Source organism: Sesamum indicum, linkage group LG1, assembly GCF_000512975.1.
Source record: "Sesamum indicum cultivar Zhongzhi No. 13 linkage group LG1, S_indicum_v1.0, whole genome shotgun sequence".
In the NCBI taxonomy this organism is placed as follows: Eukaryota; Viridiplantae; Streptophyta; class Magnoliopsida; order Lamiales; family Pedaliaceae; genus Sesamum; species Sesamum indicum.
In genome coordinates this window covers 821,647-842,138 of record NC_026145.1, presented here as the reverse complement: position 1 = coordinate 842,138, position 20,492 = coordinate 821,647, and the positions used below count along the sequence as shown (strand labels likewise).

The 20,492-nt window shown below is 37.9% G+C and overlaps 3 protein-coding genes across 5 annotated transcripts in view; 2 read left to right on the top strand and 1 right to left on the bottom strand.

Annotated features, from left to right (window-relative positions):
• LOC105161127 (pentatricopeptide repeat-containing protein At5g10690) overlaps nucleotides 1-10,477 on the top strand; it is a 12,298-nt gene extending 1,821 nt beyond the window's left edge. Inside the window, exons 4-12 of the mRNA XM_011078759.2 lie at nucleotides 164-261; nucleotides 394-555; nucleotides 659-727; nucleotides 1,102-1,237; nucleotides 2,407-2,639; nucleotides 8,411-8,488; nucleotides 8,811-8,879; nucleotides 8,989-9,165; nucleotides 10,184-10,477. Coding sequence (XP_011077061.1) covers nucleotides 164-261; nucleotides 394-555; nucleotides 659-727; nucleotides 1,102-1,237; nucleotides 2,407-2,639; nucleotides 8,411-8,488; nucleotides 8,811-8,879; nucleotides 8,989-9,165; nucleotides 10,184-10,453 — 1,292 coding nt within the window. The 3' untranslated portion in view covers nucleotides 10,454-10,477. The remainder of the gene's footprint in view (nucleotides 1-163; nucleotides 262-393; nucleotides 556-658; nucleotides 728-1,101; nucleotides 1,238-2,406; nucleotides 2,640-8,410; nucleotides 8,489-8,810; nucleotides 8,880-8,988; nucleotides 9,166-10,183) is intronic.
• On the bottom strand, nucleotides 10,804-13,380 carry LOC105161216 (microtubule-associated protein RP/EB family member 1-like). Its single transcript, XM_011078870.2, has 2 exons — nucleotides 13,257-13,380; nucleotides 10,804-12,548 (listed from the first exon to the last, which is right to left on the bottom strand). The coding sequence occupies exon 2, from the start codon at nucleotides 12,522-12,524 to the stop codon at nucleotides 10,944-10,946; it is 1,581 nt and encodes a 526-aa protein (XP_011077172.1). The 5' UTR covers nucleotides 12,525-12,548; nucleotides 13,257-13,380; the 3' UTR covers nucleotides 10,804-10,943.
• LOC105160928 (uncharacterized RING finger protein C4G3.12c-like) lies at nucleotides 15,573-19,932 on the top strand. Of its 3 annotated transcripts, none has more exons than XM_011078566.2 (6): nucleotides 15,573-15,725; nucleotides 17,195-18,407; nucleotides 18,534-18,584; nucleotides 18,668-18,766; nucleotides 19,004-19,168; nucleotides 19,595-19,932. In XM_011078566.2, the coding sequence occupies exons 2-6, from the start codon at nucleotides 17,220-17,222 to the stop codon at nucleotides 19,727-19,729; spliced, it is 1,638 nt and encodes a 545-aa protein (XP_011076868.1). In that variant the 5' UTR covers nucleotides 15,573-15,725; nucleotides 17,195-17,219; the 3' UTR covers nucleotides 19,730-19,932. The 3 variants fall into 3 exon arrangements, with proteins under 3 accessions (XP_011076868.1, XP_011076797.1, XP_011076947.1); XM_011078495.2 differs by having other exon boundaries at nucleotides 15,593-15,782; XM_011078645.2 differs by having other exon boundaries at nucleotides 15,593-15,821.

Here is a 20,492-nt window from a genome sequence, read left to right as displayed (position 1 = left end):
CTCCACCTTTCTTCCTCTGTTAAGTCATAATATTAAATCTGAAAGTTTCTGTGTGTTCTCTTAATCTTATGAAGATAATATTTCTTTCTAGTTTCGCTGCACGTTTTCACCAGGATTCTCTTCTTGCTGACGTTGCCTCTCTGTATTTGACGATCTAGTGCAGGGGATCTTCGCCGTGCTAATGGACTTCTTGCAAGATATGGTTATGTGCTTCAAGAAGGCGAAAGTCCTTCAATTTTGACATTCAACTTACTGATGAAGGTATTTTTTTGAAATGTTCTGTTGGGATGATTCATGGAATTCTGCTATTGTTTTTCTCCCCTCCCATAGTTATAATATTTAATGGCCGTTATAAAGCTGGCAAGTAGATTGACATGTATTTTCCTCTTTCAGGGATATATAACTTCCGGTTGTCCTCAGGCAGCACTAGGGGTACATGATGACATACTGAGACACGGATTAAATCCTGATAGGCTCAGCTACAATACTCTGATTTTTGCATGTATCAAGTGTGAAAACTTAGATGCAGCTATGCTATTTTTTGAGCAAATGAAGGTCTCAAGCACGTGTCTGAAAGGCTAGTTTAAAGCCTCATGAATAAATGTTATAATGTAAAGCAGACTGGCCAGTTTCTTGAACAGTTACCGTGATTCTGCAGGATAAAGCCCAAAACGATCGTCATTGTGATGTTTCCCCTGATCTTGTTACTTACACTACATTACTACAGGTTAGTCCTATATGCGATATACAAATGTAGTTATTTTGGAGACCAATAATGCGACCCTTTGTCCCTTCTTTCTGGTGATTATCTGCTGAAATCAGCATTGTTTATCAAGATTATAGAGAAATGAGTTCTTTAGATCTCTAAGCAGCTTTCGTTCTAATATGTGATCATGCTTATGTATCAATTTTATTCTTGTTTAGAAAAAATGTTATTCCATACTGCCATTTGTCCATTATTATATATATATTTTCTTCAGGGCTTGTCATTCTAGATAGCTTAGCTTTCAAAATCCTCTAGCGTTTGTTGGACAGAAATGCATGGTTTTGGTTGATTAAGCACTGGTGACATCAATTGTAACACAAATGTCATGTTTGTAGGGTTTTGGGCGGGTCAAGGATATTTGTTCCGTGGAAAAGATCTTGATAGAAATGAAATCATGCAACAACTTGCGTATTGATCGTGTTGCATACACTGCAATTGTTGATGCACTGCTAAATTGTGGTTCAATCAAAGGTATGCTATTTCTGGGTTGTATTAGAAGTTCTGCAACTAGTCATCATATGGTCCATAATGATTGCCCCAAAGAAAGAAAGATGTTAAATCTAATAATACCCATCAACGTTTAATCTGAACCTCAAATGGTGTGAAGAATGTCGTTATTTCGTTTTATGATATCAATGTTCAAAAGTTTACTTACTGTTTCGCTTGAAGAATTTTGTTAGACTTGTGTTTCATTTATGTTCTATTTTCCACTCTCTTTTGGAGAAATCAACCCAATATGTTCTCAATTTCCCATTGAAGACTGATTTTATCTGAGAGAGAGCATCAAACTTCCTAACAATTTAGAGCTTTGATAGAAATAGACTAATTAGACCAAGGTTGACTTTTCACTGCTGGGAATCTGAACCTTTTTAAAGTTATTTGATAATACAATCTAATGATTTGAAAGGATCTTCAATTTTTAAGGGAAATATCTCTTCTGTGACCTAGATATCTTTATGGAAACATTGTCAATTGACTTCCTCCTTGTTACTGACAATAACTATGAGACAAGATAATGTAGTGAAGAAAATTTTGTTCAAGCTATAATTTAATTGAAACTTGTTTTGTGTTTTCTTTGCTACTTAATTTTTTTCATTTTGCCAATTATGTTGTGATCCTATATGCTAGCTTTGTTTCGTCACCCTCTATTCACGTGCAAGTTCTGTAATTCATGATTCCAAGTTTGTCAAAACCACAAGATTTCATCCAACTTTTGTGTATGCGTGGTTACCTTTACATCAAAGGTTTTCATATCTCAGGCTTGTGCCCTCCTTTCTGGACGGAGATGAGTTATTCTCAGCACCTTAAATGTAAAATATTACTGCATTAGTTTATATACATATCTTTTCTGAACCATCATGTCCATCTGCTATATTCCTGATGATTGGCAACTAACAATGGGCGCATGCACCCCATCTTGCCAAACTCGTCATTTGGCATCCGCCTTTTTCTAATCCTATTATTCTTCAATGGGTTAAATTTACGTTTAAATCATTTGCTCTTGTTTATACATGTAGAAAAATGGGTTTCCTACTTTATATGCTAGACAGCTTGTAGATACAGTCTCGTGTTTTGCTTTGTGTTCGGATTTGTTCATTGTACAACAGCTATTTATGCAGTCTCTTTCCAATAATTATTAGGTGCTCTGTGTGTTTTTGGGGAGATAATAAAACAGGCTGATGTCAAACCTCTACTTAAGCCAAAGCCTCACCTCTTTCTGTCGATGATGCGTACATTCGCTGCAAGGGGAGACTATGCTATGGTAAGAAGACTCTGTGAACGCATGTGGTTTGACTCGGCAGGATCAATTACCTTAGAGATGCAAGCAGAATCTGATCATCTTTTAATGGAGGCAGCTTTAAATCAAGGCCAGGTATGTCAAGTGATAGGGTCAATAAATTCCCTGGCTAGCATCTCCATTCTCTGGTGTGTCTTAATTTTTCAAGCCTTTTTCCACACAAAGAGTGATCCATGCCATAAAGATTCTAATGCTTTCTTGAAAGCAGTTTGAAATCAAGTATCGAATGTTATAAAGAGGAACTTGTTAGGAAATGGATCGGGTTAAGATGGATAACAGGTGGAATATGAAGGCGATAAAAGACACACGAATTTGTTAACCCAGTTTGGATATAAATCCTACGTCTGGGGGCGATACCAAGCCAGGAGAAAATACTCAAAGAGGAGGAAAATTGAGGAGTACAACACACACACACTTGTATGCAAGTCTTCACCACACGTGAAAAACAACACTCACCCTCGTCTCAACTCTTTCTTTTCTCTCTACTCTATTCTACTTTGCTCTATTAAAACAATGCTAATAAGAGTAGTATATATAGCCATGACTTATCCTTTTTCCAACTCAACTTGGGATTTCTAAGTTGAATGAGGTTATCCTTCTCCAACTCAACTTTGAATCGGGTTATCCTTCTCCAACTCAACTTGGGAATTCTAAGTTGAATCAGGTTATCCTTTTCTTCTTCAAATCAATCTTCACAACTTAACAATCTCCCACTTGAAGATTGATTAGCTTTTCTCCACTTCTTTCTTGGTACCGCCGGGTTTGTCCACTCTAGTCATCAAGGCCAGTCGAAGCCGTACACAGCTTCAACTTCGCCATCGCAACCGCCTTGGTCAGCATGTCCGCAGGATTCTTTTCTCCTTGGATCTTCTCCAGCTGCAGTGCCTTCTTCTCCAGAAGTTGTCGGATGAAATGGTACTTGATCTCGATGTGCTTTGTCCGCGAATGGAACGCGGGATTCTTTGCCAGATGGATCGCACTCTGGCTATCGCTATGAAGAATCACATCTGCCTGAGGTTTCCCTAATTCACCCAAGAAGTGTTGCAGCCAAATGAGCTCCTTAGCCGCCTCAGTAACTGCCACGTACTCAGCTTCCGTCATGGACAGTGTGACAACTTTCTGCAACTTTGAGACCCAGGATACGGCTGTATCGCCATATGTGAACACGTACCCTGTAGTGCTCCTCCTTTTGTCATAGTCACTTCCTGCAAAATCAGCGTCAACAAACCCAAACAAGGTAAGCTTGCCCTTACCAAACACCAATGCTCGGTCCTTAGTACCCCTTAGGTACCTAAGAATCCATTTCACAGCTTCCCAGTGCATCACTCCTGGATTGCTCATAAAACGGCTAACTACTCCCACTGCATGTGCTATATCCGGTCGAGTACAGATCATAGCATACATCAGGCTCCCAATTGCTGAGGCATACGGTGTGACTCTCATCTTTGCACGTTCGGAGTCAGTCTGGGGCGAATCACTGTTGGATAGTTTGAACTGATTTCCCAATGGCGTTCCAACCGGTTTTGCATTTTCCATCTTGAATCTGCATAATACCTTCTCAATATAATCAGATTGAGATAACCATAATTTACCAATACCTTTGTCCCTTGTGATTTTCATGCCCAATATCTGTCTTGCTTCGCCAAGATCTTTCATGTCAAACTTCCTCGATAACTGATCCTTGAGCCTATTGATCTCCTTGACATTTGATCCTGCTATCAACATGTCATCAACATACAGGAGTAGAATGATAAAAAACTCATCGAACCTCTTCACGTAGCAGCAATGATCAGCATTGCATCTAGAGAAACCTATCTCTAGCATGAAGTTGTCAAACTTCCTGTACCACTGCCGCGGAGCCTGTTTCAATCCATACAGGCTTTTCTTCAGGCGACACACCTGCTGATCATCTCCATTATACCCCTCTGGTTGTACCATGTATATCTCCTCCTCAAGATCCCCGTGTAGGAAGGCTGTCTTTACATCCATCTGTTGTAACTCCAAGTTCTCTGCCGCTACCATGCTCAACACAAGACGAATAGTAGTTAACTTGACAACAGGTGTAAAAACATCAGTAAAGTCAATACCGTATCTTTGTTGGAATCCCTTTACTACGAGTCTTGCCTTGTACCGCTTCTTCCCGTCTGATTCTTCCTTAACCCGATAGACCCATCTGTTCTGTAGGGCCTTCTTTCCTTTTGGGAGCTGACACAATTCCCATGTGTTGTTTTTCTTCAACGAGTTCATCTCGTCGTTCATCGCAAGCTCCCACTTGCTCTTGTGGACATCATTGACTGCCTCTGCGTAACATTCGGGTTCTCCACAATCAGACAAAAGCAAGTAATAAAGAGAGGGGGAGTACCTATCTGGGGCCCTTCTCAGCCTCGGTTCTCGACCCAGGGCCAAGTGTGTGCTGCTGTCAGTAATCGGTTCCTCCGGTACTGGTTCTGGCTCTATCTCTGTCTGTTCGGTTTCGTCCGTCTGAACTCCCACTGAATCCGTATCTGCTGGTCTCATGATCCCGGAATTTGAAATATCGAGATCAACAAATTCCCTTTCCTTCTTGTCATCGTCCGGGCTTACCTTCCTGTCGTTGTACATTACATCCTCATTGAATATAACATTCCTACTACGAATTATTTTCCGGTTTTGATCATCCCAGAATCTATACCCAAATTCGTCAGTCCCATACCCAATGAATGTACATTTAATCGACTTAGCATCCAGCTTAGTCCGATCATCGTTCAAAATATAGGCTGAACAACCAAACGTACGTAAGAAAGAAAGATCCACTTTCTTACCACTCCATACCTCTTCTGGTATCCTGTTGTTCAACGGGACAGAAGGCCCTCGATTGATCAAGAAAGCAGCCGTGTTGACTGCATCTGCCCAAAACATCTTTGGTAGTCCGCTCTTCAATCGCATGCATCTCGCACGCTCATTCAGTGTTCTGTTCATCCTCTCAGCAACGCCATTTTGCTGAGGTGTCCCCGGGATTGTTTTCTGCATTCGGATTCCATGGTCGGCGCAGTAATTCTTGATACCTTCACTGTTGTACTCGCCACCGTTATCCGATCTGAGACATTTCACTTGTAGACCTGTCTCATTTTCCACTAGTGCCCTCCATCTCCTGAATGTATCAAAGGCATCAGATTTTCTTTTTAAGAAATACACCCATACCTTTCTAGTGGAATCATCGACGAATGTCATGTAGTACGTTGATCCACCAAGAGATGACACTGGTGCTGGCCCCCACAAATCGGTGTGAACAAGCTCCAACTTTTCTTTCCTCGGAGTTCTTCCTGTGGTCAAGAAGCTCACCCGCTTCTGCTTTCCGAACACGCAGTGTTCACAATGACCCACCTCCACCGATTTTAACTCGGGCAACCGTCCTTTCGACTTCAGCACGTTCATTCCTTTCTCGCTCATGTGGCCCAAGCGATTGTGCCACAGGTTAGCCTGCGATACAGTTCCTGCAAAGGGAATGTTTAAACTGGATCCTCCCGCCATGTAGAGCGTTCCCGACTTTAGTCCTCGAGCCAAAGTCATTGCTCCCCGACTGATCTTCCACTTCGCGTCTCCAAACGTCGTGTGGAATCCATCACTATCCAGCTGTCCGACTGAGATCAAGTTCCTTTTCAGTCCTGGTATGTGTCTCACATCATGTAGGGTCCAGCATGACCCATTCGTTGATTTGATCCGCACATCTCCCTTTCCTACAATCTTGAGGGGTTTGTTATCTGCAAGATAAACTAAGCCAAAATCACCTGAGGTGTATGGCTCCATGATGTCTTTGTTGCTGCATGAGTGGAATGAGGCCCCTGAATCCACAACCCAATCATCGGAAGAACTGCTCACACTCAACAAGAGTGCATCCGTGATCTCCTCCGTCGCGGCATTCGCTGTTCGGCCCTCCTTTTCCTTCTTTGGCGCCCGACATTCGCTTTTCATGTGTCCGGGCTTCTCGCAGTTCCAGCACACCATCTCCTTCTTGCCCTTGTTCTTCCCCCTGGACCTTGACCTGGACCTTCCACGGTATTTACCCCGTGTGTCAGGTCTCCCTCTGGACTCTGTATGTAGCGCAGAGCCAGATGATCCACCCGTTTGCTTTCTACGGGTTTCCTCGTTCAACATCATGTCCCTGATGTTGTCGAACTTCATCTTCTCCTTCCCAGACGAAGTGCTCACTGAAGTAACAACCACATCCCAACTGTCAGGTAAAGATGAAAGCAAAATTAACGCTTTTACCTCATCGTCAAACACGATATCCACAGACGCCAGCTGTGTCGTGAGTTGGTTGAAGTCATTGAGGTGATCGGCCACCGACTTCCTCTCCTCCATCTGCAACCTGAATAGTTTTTTCATCAGCATAACCTTGTTCATTGCTGAGGGTTTCTCGTACATATCGGCAAGAGTCTGTAGAACTTCCTTCGTGCTCTTTGCTCCCTTCACATGATAGGCGACATTCCGAGAGAGCGACAGGATTATTGCGCTCATCGCCTTTCGATCGAGCACCTTCCATTCTTCATCGTATATATCGGCAAGAGTCTGTAGGACTTCCTTCGTGCTCTTTGCTCCCTTCACATGATAGGCGACATTCCGAGAGAGCGACAGGATTATTGCGCTCATCGCCTTTCGATCGAGCACCTTCCATTCTTCATCACTCGTCTTCTCGGACTTCTCTGCAAGTGGTTCGTACAGGTCCTTCCCGTACAGGTAGGCCTCCATCTGCATAAGCCAAAACCCAAAGTCGGAACCATTGAACCGTTCGACTGGAAACTTTCCCTCCATCTTAACTCCTTGAACCAGGCTCTGATACCAGTTGTTAGGAAATGGATCGGGTTAAGATGGATAACAGGTGGAATATGAAGGCGATAAAAGACACACGAATTTGTTAACCCAGTTTGGATATAAATCCTACGTCTGGGGGCGATACCAAGCCAGGAGAAAATACTCAAAGAGGAGGAAAATTGAGGAGTACAACACACACACACTTGTATGCAAGTCTTCACCACACGTGAAAAACAACACTCACCCTCGTCTCAACTCTTTCTTTTCTCTCTACTCTATTCTACTTTGCTCTATTAAAACAATGCTAATAAGAGTAGTATATATAGCCATGACTTATCCTTTTTCCAACTCAACTTGGGATTTCTAAGTTGAATGAGGTTATCCTTCTCCAACTCAACTTTGAATCGGGTTATCCTTCTCCAACTCAACTTGGGAATTCTAAGTTGAATCAGGTTATCCTTTTCTTCTTCAAATCAATCTTCACAACTTAACAGAACTCCCTGAGTTCTATGAAGAGGGACAATGAAATCTCCTGCTATGGCTGGGAAACATCTAGTAGCATCTATTTGTATCTTAGATTTCCTAAGTTGTAAGCTCTGCTTTTGGACATATTAGATATGGGAGTGTGAGTATTGCATGAGAATGTAGCAGATGGGCCTTATGATGATAAATGGTGCTGGCTTACAGAAGTGATCTATTTCTTCATCTTGTTCTTCTGTTTTATTATTTAGGCCTTATAGCTACAGAAAATGGAGAGTTCCGTCTTTTTATTCCACTTCCTTGAGCATTAACATTTCACATGGTTATGTATTTTGCTTGATTTCAGATCCCTTTCTTTCATTCAATCTGGAATAATGTTGTAATAGTGTTTTCACTGCATATCCTTTATACTTGATTTTGAGTCTACAAATGACTTCGTCTTTTCTGTCTCCAATGAAAACAAGTTGCACAAATCTTAATGTCTTAACGTACTTTTTTCTTTATATTATGAATCAATGGCTAATGTTAGTCTTCTTACTAGTTATATGATACATTTAGTTCTGAACCTTCTGCAGGTCAACGTGGCTTTGCAAAAACTTAAGAATATTATGTGGAGATGGAAGGACATAACATGGAGTAGTCGAGCTGGCATGGTATGTTCTGGTTATCATATTCTGGGCATAACTTTAATAGGGTAATCTGGAGAACTACCAAAAATGTCTCCACTTGTCTCTGCTGTTTGATGTACTTTAGTGATTCGGTCTGTATATAACATTCCATGGCTACATAATCATGTGAGGTGGTGGCCTCTTTCACAGGGTGAAGAAAAGCATATTAATCTTTACTTTTTCTCTACTAACTACATTTTTATTGTCAAATTAATTCTTGCACTCGGTACCCCTGGACCTGCTTGAAGCCAGATGCTGTCTGTTGCTGCCTTTCTTCCTTCTATAAAATTCATGTGTCACATTGCAGGTTGCTTTACGACTTGAGGCATTGATGGGTTTAAAGACATCGATGTTGAGTCCTCTTGTACTTTGTCAGGTATATAAGATCTTGTTTGTTATGAGCTCTAGTTGACTAGGTACTATGATGTCTCACAAAATAGTTTAAGGTCTAATCCAGTTTGCAATTTGTCTAAAATCTGAAATAGGTATCGCTTAGAGATGCAATTGAGCACATCATGGTACCATTTAGTGAAGCTTCGCCACTTCAAGCTACGTTGCAATTGAAGCAAGTGGTTATGCGTTTTTTTAAGGATTCTGTTGTGCCCATCATAGATGAGTGGGGAGGCTGCATTGGGATACTGCATCGTGAAGACTGTAACGAGGTAATTTATTTTGCTCCAAAAATTTAAAGCTGAATTAATATGCTGTTTAGTATTGGCAATTCTTTGTGCTGTCTGAACCAAGGAATTTTTTCATCTTTATACTTATTTTGGAGAAAACAAACAACTTATAATTAGCTTCACCAAGACTGCTTGAATAATGCTTGAATTTGTTCTGGATTTAGATGTACTTTGAGGGCAATAGATTGGAAAAAATCTATATATTAAGACTTGGTATTTCTGGTCTTGGGTTGAAAACAATAACGTTGTCAAAGTGCTGCTTAATGATTCTGAACAGTGATCTGTCAAATAAATTCTTTAGGAAATCAGGTGGCTTAGATATGGGGGATGGTTGGTTGTTGGGGTTCAAACTGGGGTGGGGGGTTTAGTTGGGATTAAAAAAAATTAAGATATCAATTTGCTGTAAATTCAATGCTCTGTGGCGTCTAATGGTAAATTAGGTCCTTGCATTACATCATATGCTTCAAAATTGGAACATCCATCTTGATTGGTGTATATCATAGGAGTACTGCAACAATGAAATGCTCTGCAGCAGCAATAACTAGTACTTGTAGAGGGTCTAGTGAGTAGCGATGAGCTGATAGACGAATTTAGGTCATCATTAGAAATTTGATCGATTTTAACTGTTATTTATCTTGAGTTTGGGCATGCAATGTTTGAGTCGCTATGGCTGTGACACTAGGCTCCCAGATTCTTAATGCTGTCTCTGTGCCTAAATGTGAAAGTTATGTCAGATCCATGTCATAAGCTACATACTTCAGTGAATTATTCGGTAGTAATTCAATCCTCTTACTTGATTTTTGTAGAGCTTTGTCCGATGTTAACTAAAAAACTGGAGTATACAGACATTCCTGCAAAATCTCTTGAGTAAAACTGCAACACTTGTTGCCTGCTGCTATTTTTTTGTCTTCTTTCAATCTTGTCAGTGTCATACCGTTCGTTCTCTTCTTCTTGGTATCTTGACTTGTCTTATAATACATTAGGATGACATTTTCTGCAGCTAGATGCCCCACTTGCAATGCTAATGAGAAGTCCACCTCCTTGCGTTACAAGTTCAACATCAGTCGGCTATGTCATTGATCTCATGTTAGAGAAAAGGTACAAAATGGTAGTAATAGTGAAATACGGCGACTTTCATGGAATATCTTCTAGCTCCAGTTTAAGGGCTGTAGGAGTTTTTACATATGAACACCTGTGTAAGCTTACCAAGAATTCATCAGAGATGACCGATGAGCAGTTTCACCTGGCTAAAAGCAATACAAATATATGAGATGAGTTCTTCTAGCTACTTTTCTTTACCATATAGTTTGCCATTTGATTTAATTATTAGTATACACTGAACATATTTATGTGGCGAAAATCCAGGTAGTGATCATAATAGCTGCCGCTTACGGCATCTATTTCCATTCCATAGATGAAAAAGATCAAGGAATTGTGTGAGATCTACTGTTCAGTACTCTTCAATGTTGAATTGCCACAGCTTTAGAGAGATTGAAGTTAGCCATTTAGACTCTCCAGTGTGTGCACAGTGTCAGTTAACACAATACGATAGACTTGTGTATTATCATGCACACAATCTGGTGATGTTCTCTGTACAGATAACAAAAAAAAAAAATGATAGATAACAAAACAATTTAAGTATAAGCACTCAAGAAATTCATCTTGTATCAAATACAAACTTTTTTCCATGGAAACAATCCTCAAAGTACCTATGGAGGTCCATTTTTCCATTAAGAATTTGAAGTATATTTGTGTTGTTATCACTTAGCCTCCTGCAAGGATATAACAGACTCAAAAGCGCCAGCAAGAGCTTTCACTCTGTTTTTCCTCTGCTCACGAAGCTTGCTTGCAGTTTCCTTGATCACATCGTTGGAAACTGCAGTATCCTTCTTCCCTTGTACTCCTGGTCGTAGTTTTGTAGCTGGAGTATGTAATTCTTGCTTCTTTTCCTCGACCACCACTTCTTGCTTCTTTTCCTCGATTACTTCTTGTTTCTTTTCCTCCACCGCATCTTCTTTCTTTTCCTCGACCGCTTCTTGCTTGTTTTCCTGCACTGCTTCTTGTTTCTTTTCATCGACTACTTCTAGCCCCTCTGTTTCCTTAGATTCGTGAGCTTCACTTCCGCTAGCCGCTTCGTCTTTCTTAGTTGATGCTCTTTCTCCTTCTCCTTCCTCTTTTTCGACTTCCTTCTGTTCAGCCTCATCATTGGGATTATCTGCAACACTTTCACCAGCATTACTGCTATTTACTTCAGTTATGCTCTGTTCTTCCGATTGCTGCTGTTTGCTGCTGCTCTCTTGAATGAATGATTGTTCTTCTGCTGGCTCTTTTGCCATGATACCAAGTGAGACATTTTCATGTTCCGTAGCAACAGAAGACTCAGCAATCACAATCTTGGCCTCATAGTCATACTCTTCTTCAATTTCCCCAAGGTCAAATGTTTCTAGATCCTCTTGCAGTAAATCATCGGTGCCCTTATCCTCATAGCCTACAATCTTTATTCCCTGTTCTTCAGCTTCAACGAAGCAAGGTTCTTGATGTCCAGTTTGTGTCACAGGTTTCATGACACTAGACACATGTAGAGATTCTTGTTGTCCAGTTTGCGTCTCAGGTTTCAGGACAACAGACACTGAAACCTGAGACACATGTGGATGCTCCATGCTTTTATGAGGACTAGTAAAGATCTGTACCTTTGCTCCTGAAGTACTCTTTCCAGTCTCTTGCTTCTTCATGGATGCATTGCTCTTCTTCACGCTACTTACAGGTCTGGCAGACGTGACAGACAAGGGCCGTCGTTTCCCCACATTCTTAACCACCGGTGCTTTCACATTCTTATCAGGAATCGGTTTCTGGAGAACAACAGCCTTCCCAGGCCGAATAGGTGGATTAGTCGAAACACGTGGTTTTAGTATAGGAGACGGGGGTGGAGGCTTGTCGATTGATCTTGGTCTGGTGATCGGTTTCTTGGTCTGTTGCTTAGAAACATCGGTAGTGGAAGCTGGTCTCGTGGGCTGGAGGTAGGTTGGAGTATTTCTTTCAGGTGTGGGCTTGAGGAAGCTCGGAGTATTTCTTTCAGGTGTGGTCTTGAGGTAGCTTGGAGTATTTCTTTCAGCTGTGGTCTTGAGGTAGCTTGGAGTATTTCTTTCAGGTGTGCCTGGATAGGGTGTTACTCTGAGATTTGTGGCGGGCCTGAGGTTTGCGGGCGGGCGGAGGCTTGTGGTTCCTCTCAGGCTGGTGGTTCTGCTCAGGCTTGTGCTTCCTCTTAGGCTTGTGTTTCCTATTGGTGGAGGAGGTGTCCTCTTCTCCTTGCCTGGAGCAAAGTCTCTCCTTATTGTTGCCATCCGATGACTAGTAGTTCTTACCACCTGCATTTCGGAACAATTAATAACACATATCTATATACATCTTCGGACAATTAATACATAGAACTATGTATAAATATACTTACCCGTCATTCTTACTCATTATCATCCACATATCACACTCTTTTATTTGTACGAGATGCATACGCCAAAATTTTTTGTCATCCCCAATATGCATTTCTAAATTAATGTCACTAATTAGGCATTGCATTACGTAACATAGGAGTTTTATTTCTCTAAATAAAATAGAAACAGTTTGTTTTTTTTTAATATATATATATATATATATATTATTCTACTCTTGATTTTATTTCGTTCCTATTCTCATTTCTCAGATAAACGATCAATTGCCTAAAAGATTTCTTCGTTCTTGATTAGTTATTTACTTAATATGCATACACGAACATATTCTAAATCGAAATTGTACATTGAAAAAAAAAAGTCATGTTAATTATTACAAAATCTCCAATTAGTCGAGAACCAACAATGTTAAAACATAACGAGCAGCAATGTGATTGCATGAAATGATTAAAAAAAATAATGGTCAATTAAGCAATTCAACATTGAGCAAAAATGTACAAATTTTCTCTCTATCTTAATACCTTTTCAAACTAGTTCCTCATTGATTTGTTATTTGTACGTTCTACAAATAAATATACGTACGAACAAACAGATAAAATGAAAAACGTAAAGAGATATGCAGAAGTATACCTCGGATGACAAAATGTGATGAAACCTTTTAGTTTTTTTCACATTTGAATGATGAAGAAGAAAGAAGAAGGCAAATGATTCATGTTGTAATGAAGAAGATTGATAGTATATGAAATGGAAGGAAGAGAGCAATGATAGCTAGAGACTCTTTTGGGACATTCGTTGCTTTTAATCTAACCGCAAATCATGCTAATTACCCCATTATGTCAACGGGCCTCGAAGCTCTCGTATTTAAGGGTATTTTTGTTCATTTATCAAAAATTTTAAAACGTTCATAATTTTTCAGTCAAAATTTGTATCTGAATTTACTTTTATTAGTAATATGGAATAGTATGATTTTTTTTATCATAATTTATTATTATTTTTAATTAATTAACTCAAATTTCAGCCAAATATTTAATTTGATATATTTAACAAAATGAATTTAACTTTAATCAATATAAATAGATAAGTCATAGCAAGATGTACAAGTCATGGGACCCCATCACTATTAAATGTTGATGTAACAACTTTATTAATAATTCATCAAAAAAAAAAAAAAAAGAAAAGAAAAGGTCAATCATCATTTTATAATCTCAAAACAAGTTTATCAAAAATCAAATCATACATATTTATGAAATTTATTAATTCAAATACCTACTCAAGTTCCACTTACCCCCCCCCCCCACACCCCCACCCCATAGTAATATAAAAAAAGCAAGGGAAAAAAAAGTGGCTAGAATGGTATAGGAAAGGTTGGCCATGTGTTGCACTTCTTTGAGGTTAGTGGTGGGGTTTGGTAAGTGGTTCCATCCACAAAAAATTAATGGATTTTATTTTGTTTTCTTCCTTTTATTTATTTATGTACTAACAGTCATTATAATTTTTCATGTTTTTAAAAAAGAGTAAAATATATAAATTAGCGCATTATATTAAAAAAATAAAAAATTAACATATTATTTATATAATTTAAAAAGTTGAATGAATAGTTATTTTATTAATTAAAAGACATTTTGAAGATGATAAAAAATTAGTACAGTACTGTCAAAATTGTCATTTTGTATTTGTACCACTTTTTTTATTTTTAAATAATAGTATAAATTATTTTTTTTAGGTTTTGTTTTTAATGTTTGTGGGGAAAAATAATTTCCCTTTTCCTCTTTTGGCAAATATCACATTATTTGATTTTTAGAATTGAATTTGTGTGGTCCTAATTTTTTTTTATTATAAAATAGTATTGCACTTTATATTTCATTTAATATATACATACTAATACTGTGTATAGAATTTCTTTTAATAATATATATTTTTATGGTAAATTACAGCTACGTCATTTGAAATTTGATACAATTATAAATACGTTCTTGTTATTTGAAAAATTACAAATACCTTTTTAATTTTAATGTCCGTCTAACAACAAGGTTAGAATTTGTTAGATTTTCATTCAATTTGCATATTGAATTAATAAAAATAGTATTTTAGATTATGAATTATAATTTTATATGTATTTTAGAAAATTTTAAAATATTTTTATGAATTAATATTTCTTATACATAATTTATTTTACCCACCCCAATTTTTTATTTTCAAATACATTTCTTATTTTTTAGAAGAATTTAGAAAGGGTTAAACAGTAATGTCTACCTCATCGTCCAAAAGTTATATATTTTTTTATTTTTAATTTTAAAATAATAAAAAAATATTTATAATTATTTCAAATTTTAGAAGAGATAATTATAGTTTATCCTAAATTTATACACGTAGCATGTATCTATTAATGAAATACGGAACGTAATATTATTTTGTAATTAAAAAAGATTTGGATCGGAATTCGAGGTATTATGTTAATTTATTTAATATTAAAATTTTATTTTATGTTTAGAATATTTTATTTATTTAAATAAATATGTAAGTATAAATGAGGAATAAATGATTATGTTTTATAGGTAGTTTTGTCTTTTATAAATAAATAATTAATTAGTATGGGGCAACTACTGGTATATACTAATGCTACGCAACCTCTGCGAATGAGGCCCACTGGGCCCATGACGCTGACGTTTGGGCGGCCCAACTTCCCCTAATATTTTGACCGTCCAAACTCGGATAGCGAATCCGACGGCTGAGATCTGCTCACAAGACGCAGAACAGAAGGCAGGACAGCAAATAAGCAGTTGTTTGTTAAGGAAAAAGGATTTGTTTATGTTTAATGGTGAAGTGAAGTCTCCCATTATCTTCGGATCTTTAACATTATTATATATTTACACATAGTATATGTGTATGTGTGTGTATGTATATGTAAAAATACATGTTTTCTCCACGTATGTATATATATATACGTGTTTTGTTAACATAAGTTGTCTTTATCTCTTTCTGTCTTAAAAAGGGCGAGGCCCTTCTCGTATTGTGTGTTGTGGGGATCTTTTTCTTTTTTGGGTTTCTCTTTTTGTTGTAAAAGAGGAAGATATAGAGAGTCAAAAGGACGAAAACAAGGTAAAGAAGAATACTGAAAAAGAATAACAAGTTCAAGCTATGGCTTTTCTTTGTCAGGTTGTGATTCAGGAGGGTTGAGTTTGAGTTTTCTTGGCTGTAAGCTGTTTGTTGATTGGGTTTCTTGGAAATTCTCTTTTTGGGTTTTCATGCCTTTATTTCTCATGTTTCTTGGTCTAATGATTGTTTCTTTTCTTGTAAGTTTCTTGTTAGGAGTTCTGATTGTAATAAGGATATCTGTTTTGAGGGTTCTTTTTGATTTCTTGAGGTGTGTTGTTGTTTCTAGACCATGTTCTTTGTTTTTTTTTTTTTATATGGGATTCCTTTTTACAATTTAGTTTTCCTTGTTTGTTGTAAGAGTTAAGGCTTTAAGTTCTGAAGTCTTGATTGACAGCCCATTATTTCTATGAAAATTTGAAGTTTTTGCTCAGTAGTCAACGTTTTTGGGATTCTTCATGCAGAACTATGTTTGTTTATTTATGTGATTATGTGATTACAGGAGTGTTTTTCCCTTATGTATTTGATTCGTCAAGGTTATATGAAATTCAGGATTTGTGTTTCCCTGTTCCAGCTTTGCAGTTTGTTATTGAAGAGAGTGCAGAGTCATCTTTGCTTGAACTCTATGGTGACTTAGATTCTGATAAAGTGATTCTTTACGGATACGAACTGCAAAGCAACAAAGCAACATAGCATAGAATTTTCTCACTTACCGAAAAGAGACGGAAACTATGTCTCTTTAAGGAGTTTGAAATTGTTAATAGGATATGCTCTTTGACTATACAAACCCCTTCTTTCTCCTCTTGAAATATTTTCTTCTCCTTCCTTCCGTCCTTCTGCCTTCTTTAATTATGATCAATCTCATACTTACGACTCTGAATGTTAGTCATATTTGAATATGAGCTTAATGGAAAAGGTAAAATTATTAAATCTTTTCCTGTCAAAACCCTGTTGATATTCTTCCGAACACTGTTAATTTCTTGTCTGAGTTTTGACATGTTTTTATTGGAGTGTAAATTCTGCATCTGTAATGGGATTACTTATCTTTTATCCGATTGTTGACATGTGACTTTCTTTCAAACTTAAATTTTAGCTTCACTGTCAAAGTATTACACTTGTAGATATAGCGTTAAGAGTTATTTTGGTGGATTTGCTACTGGATGATTTTTGTGTGCTTCAATCTTTCAATGGTATTTATGTAGTGTGTTTTTATTACTTTATCAGGAATTTGCATAATGCTGTTCATTTGCATCTGCATGAACACTTCCATATCCCTCCATTGCACTTCATTAGATTCTTTTTTGAATACTAAGTTTGTTGAGATATTGTGCAAAATCAGCAAGTCTCTTTGGTTGTGAAATGCTTATATCTTCTTGCAATTAAGATGGGTGGAATTCGTCTCCTGAAGTGTCTTCTTCACTTATGGGCATGATGATTATCACTTGAAGGCTAAACATATGTCGTTGTTGAAACAGGAACAGATGGTCAATACAACTATTCATGGATAGATACTCGGGTAAAAGAAGTGCTGCCGGGATTATGGCTCCACGAAAAGGATATAATGTTACTTTTAAAGATACAACCACTGACCGGGATCAGAATGAATTTTGCAACCGAATCGGGTGCAGTGGAAGAATTAAGTACAACAGTCAGAATGTTAAAATTGGGAGCCCTGACAAAGGTAAATGCTCTAGGCATTCTTTTTGTGCTTCAAATGGGAATGAAATGATAGGGAATTCCTCTAGGAGCCGTTCTGTGAGGACCAGAGCAAAAGGTTCATATCTTGATCCAAGTAGAAAGTTGTCTTCCCAATTGGAATTTGATCAATCAGAAAGTAGTCAATCAGGTGATTCCGAAGTTCCAGAACTTGTGTCTTCACCTGGTAGGAGTCCGACTAGACATCATTCGGAATCAATGAACAACCCTCGAGAGGTTAATATGGCAGAAATTGGGAGTTCTAGTTTACCATCAAGCACCAGATCCCGAGAAAAGTTACAGCATAAGTCAGGCCCGAATTCTCAGCCAGGTTCCGCTGTTCCTTCCATTTCTCAAAACTCTGGCCTTGGGACACTTAACAGTAGTAATAGGAGTAGGTATGGTCTGAGGAATATGAAATGCAATTCAATATCAGACGTTGTATCAGCAAGTTGTTCATCATCAGAATCAAAGTCTGCTGGGAAAAATGTAATGAAGAAGAGAAGCCAGGAAGGCGAGAGCAGTTTGTCTCGTAGAAGGCAAACGAATTCAGCAGCATCAATTGATGGAAATGTCTTTGCTTCAACTAGTGGTATTTCCATCTCCGGCTCCAGACATAATAGTTTCACCCCTGGAGAGGATACCACTCCTGCTACTTCTGTCAGGACAAGAAGATCAACAAACATAAACAATAGCAGGATGAGGCTTTCTTACCGACCAAATGGAAGAAACAGTTTATCTGTCAGGGAACCTGCTTTTGGCGTTTCTCAGTTTCCTGATTCTGAAATACCCATTAATATTGGTGGGCCAAGATCATCACAGCTGTTTACTGCAAATGGCTCATCAAGTGGTTCGAGTTCTTATAGTCTTTCCAGCCGTAATGATGATGATAATCAATCCACTATAATGCCTTTTACTTCAGCTGAACTTGGCTTTTCCCATTTAATGAACCGTGATTCATTGCCACGATATAACATGGATGGAATTGCTGAGGTATAGTTCCTGTTAGCGCTATGCATTGAATTCATTAATTTATTTTCTATGTAACTGCATGGTGATGCAACTATGTTGAGATGGTTTCCAAATTCAAGACACTGATGGTACTCTTACATTGCACAGGTATTATTAGCACTTGAGAGGATTGAGCAGGATGAAGAGCTCACACATGAGGTATACTCGATTTTGTTTATTCCGTAATATCTTTCAAACTGGAAATGTTGTAATTAACCCTTATGAAATTTCTCTACATGCAGCAATTTCTTGCCTTGGAGACGAGCTTATTTCTTGGTGGCCTCAACCTGCATGACCAACACCGAGACATGAGACTGGATATTGATAACATGTCGTATGAGGTCAGTTTTGCTTTAATTTGCTTCTTGTCAATGTTTGGTGGATGTAACCTCATATTACACTCTGTTTCCAGCATTACTCAATTAACTTTGATCCAAATCCTCTAATTCCTGTGTTACTTGAGATCTCTCTCGAAGAAGACAGCGCACAGTTCTTGGTTTCAGTGAGATTATCTTGTTGTGTTTCCACAGTATCTGCTTCTATTTTTTCTGACATTCAATATGCCTCGCATTTGGCAGGAATTATTAGCGCTGGAGGAGAGGATGGGTACAGTGAGCACAGCACTCTCGGAAGAGGCACTTTCTAAATGTGTTAGGAGAAGCATGTATCAGACGACCCCATCAGAAGTAAGAGTCGCGGGATTGGGTAAAGATGGAGATGACATCAAATGCAGTATTTGTCAGGTCACCTTCTTTTCATGAAAAATGCAAATAACTTTCTGGCTCATTAGTTAATAGTGCCTCCCCTCGAACCATTTACCCTGTAAAAAATAAAAGAAGACGAAGAATAATAATTGTATTAGAAGAGAAAAAAAACAAAAATAAGAAATAGCTTAGGAAAATAATATCATGTATACTAAATATAAAGAAGGAAAGAATCTGCTCCTCTCTGCAAGAAAAAGAAACGGGAGAGAAGCCCTTTGAATTCTTTGTCGAAATTATGGAGCAGTTCCTATGTCAACTATTTAAGCTTGAAATTGATATTGAGCTTGATCTTTTAGCTTGTTAAGAAACCAAGCAAGAGACTTTGAACATGTTCTTCTCTTACGTATGATTATACTATACTTAATACTACAGAACGACTGAAAAGGGTGGTTGTTTTTGTTGCAGGAGGAGTATGAACTGGGGGATGAGATTGGCAAGTTGGTCGGATGCCAGCATGGGTATCACCTCACATGCATAAACCAGTGGTTACGGCTCAAGAATTGGTGCCCCATCTGCAAGGCTGCTGCATCGTCATCGTGAAAAAATTTCCTGTGTACAAAATTGTATTTCTTGAAACTTCTTTCTTCTTCTTTATAAAATTGTCAGTTTGTAAATATTTCAGTGACGGTCGTCAGCACATTGAAGCTCTTAGGCATGCTGGTGAGAACTGTACGATGTGTTCCTGGCTGCCTTTATGCAAAAGCAACTCTTCAATAATATCTTCTTTGTCTTATGTTTGGACATTGTGTCTGGAAAGAATCTAATAAATGTTTGGTGTAAGAATTGGGACATGATGTGGTTTCTGACATTAAAAAACCTTGTTATGGTTTTATAGTCTTATTAAAGATCTTTGGTTGTAGTGTATGATGATCTTCCTTTGTAATTGCAGTAATCATATTACAATTGTTTTGCTGAGGTATATGGTTATTACATTAAGAATAGTTGGTAGGTTTTATTCTTGAGTAATGGTTTCAGTTTGATGGTTGAACAAGTTTAAATTGTGTATAAATTTGTAACATAAATACTAGGCTTTGTTTGGCTATACTTTTATGGTGGTTTTGTTTTATTTAATTTTATCTTTGAAGGATAGAGAGAGTGTCTTTGCATGTTTTGGTTTTTAATATATTTGATTTTGTATTTATATAATTATATTAGTGTAATATAAATAAAGACAAGTTGAGCTTTTGCCTTGTTTGATTCTACTTTTAAGGTGTTTTTTTTAGGTAAATTGTATCGAATTCTCTTGAAGTTTAGGTATAATAACAAGTATCCCATCATCTAAAAAATTATCGATATTTTCAAA

Coding starts and splice junctions, on each gene's coding strand:
- LOC105161216 (XM_011078870.2), bottom strand. CDS start 12,524: ATGGCAACAATAAGGAGAGACTTTGCTCCAGGCAAGGAGAAGAGGACA.
- LOC105160928 (XM_011078566.2), top strand. CDS start 17,220: ATGGATAGATACTCGGGTAAAAGAAGTGCTGCCGGGATTATGGCTCCA. Junction 18,585..18,667: donor ATGAAGAGCTCACACATGAG/GTATACTCGATT, acceptor CTCTACATGCAG/CAATTTCTTGCCTTGGAGAC. Junction 19,169..19,594: donor TCAAATGCAGTATTTGTCAG/GTCACCTTCTTT, acceptor TTTTTGTTGCAG/GAGGAGTATGAACTGGGGGA.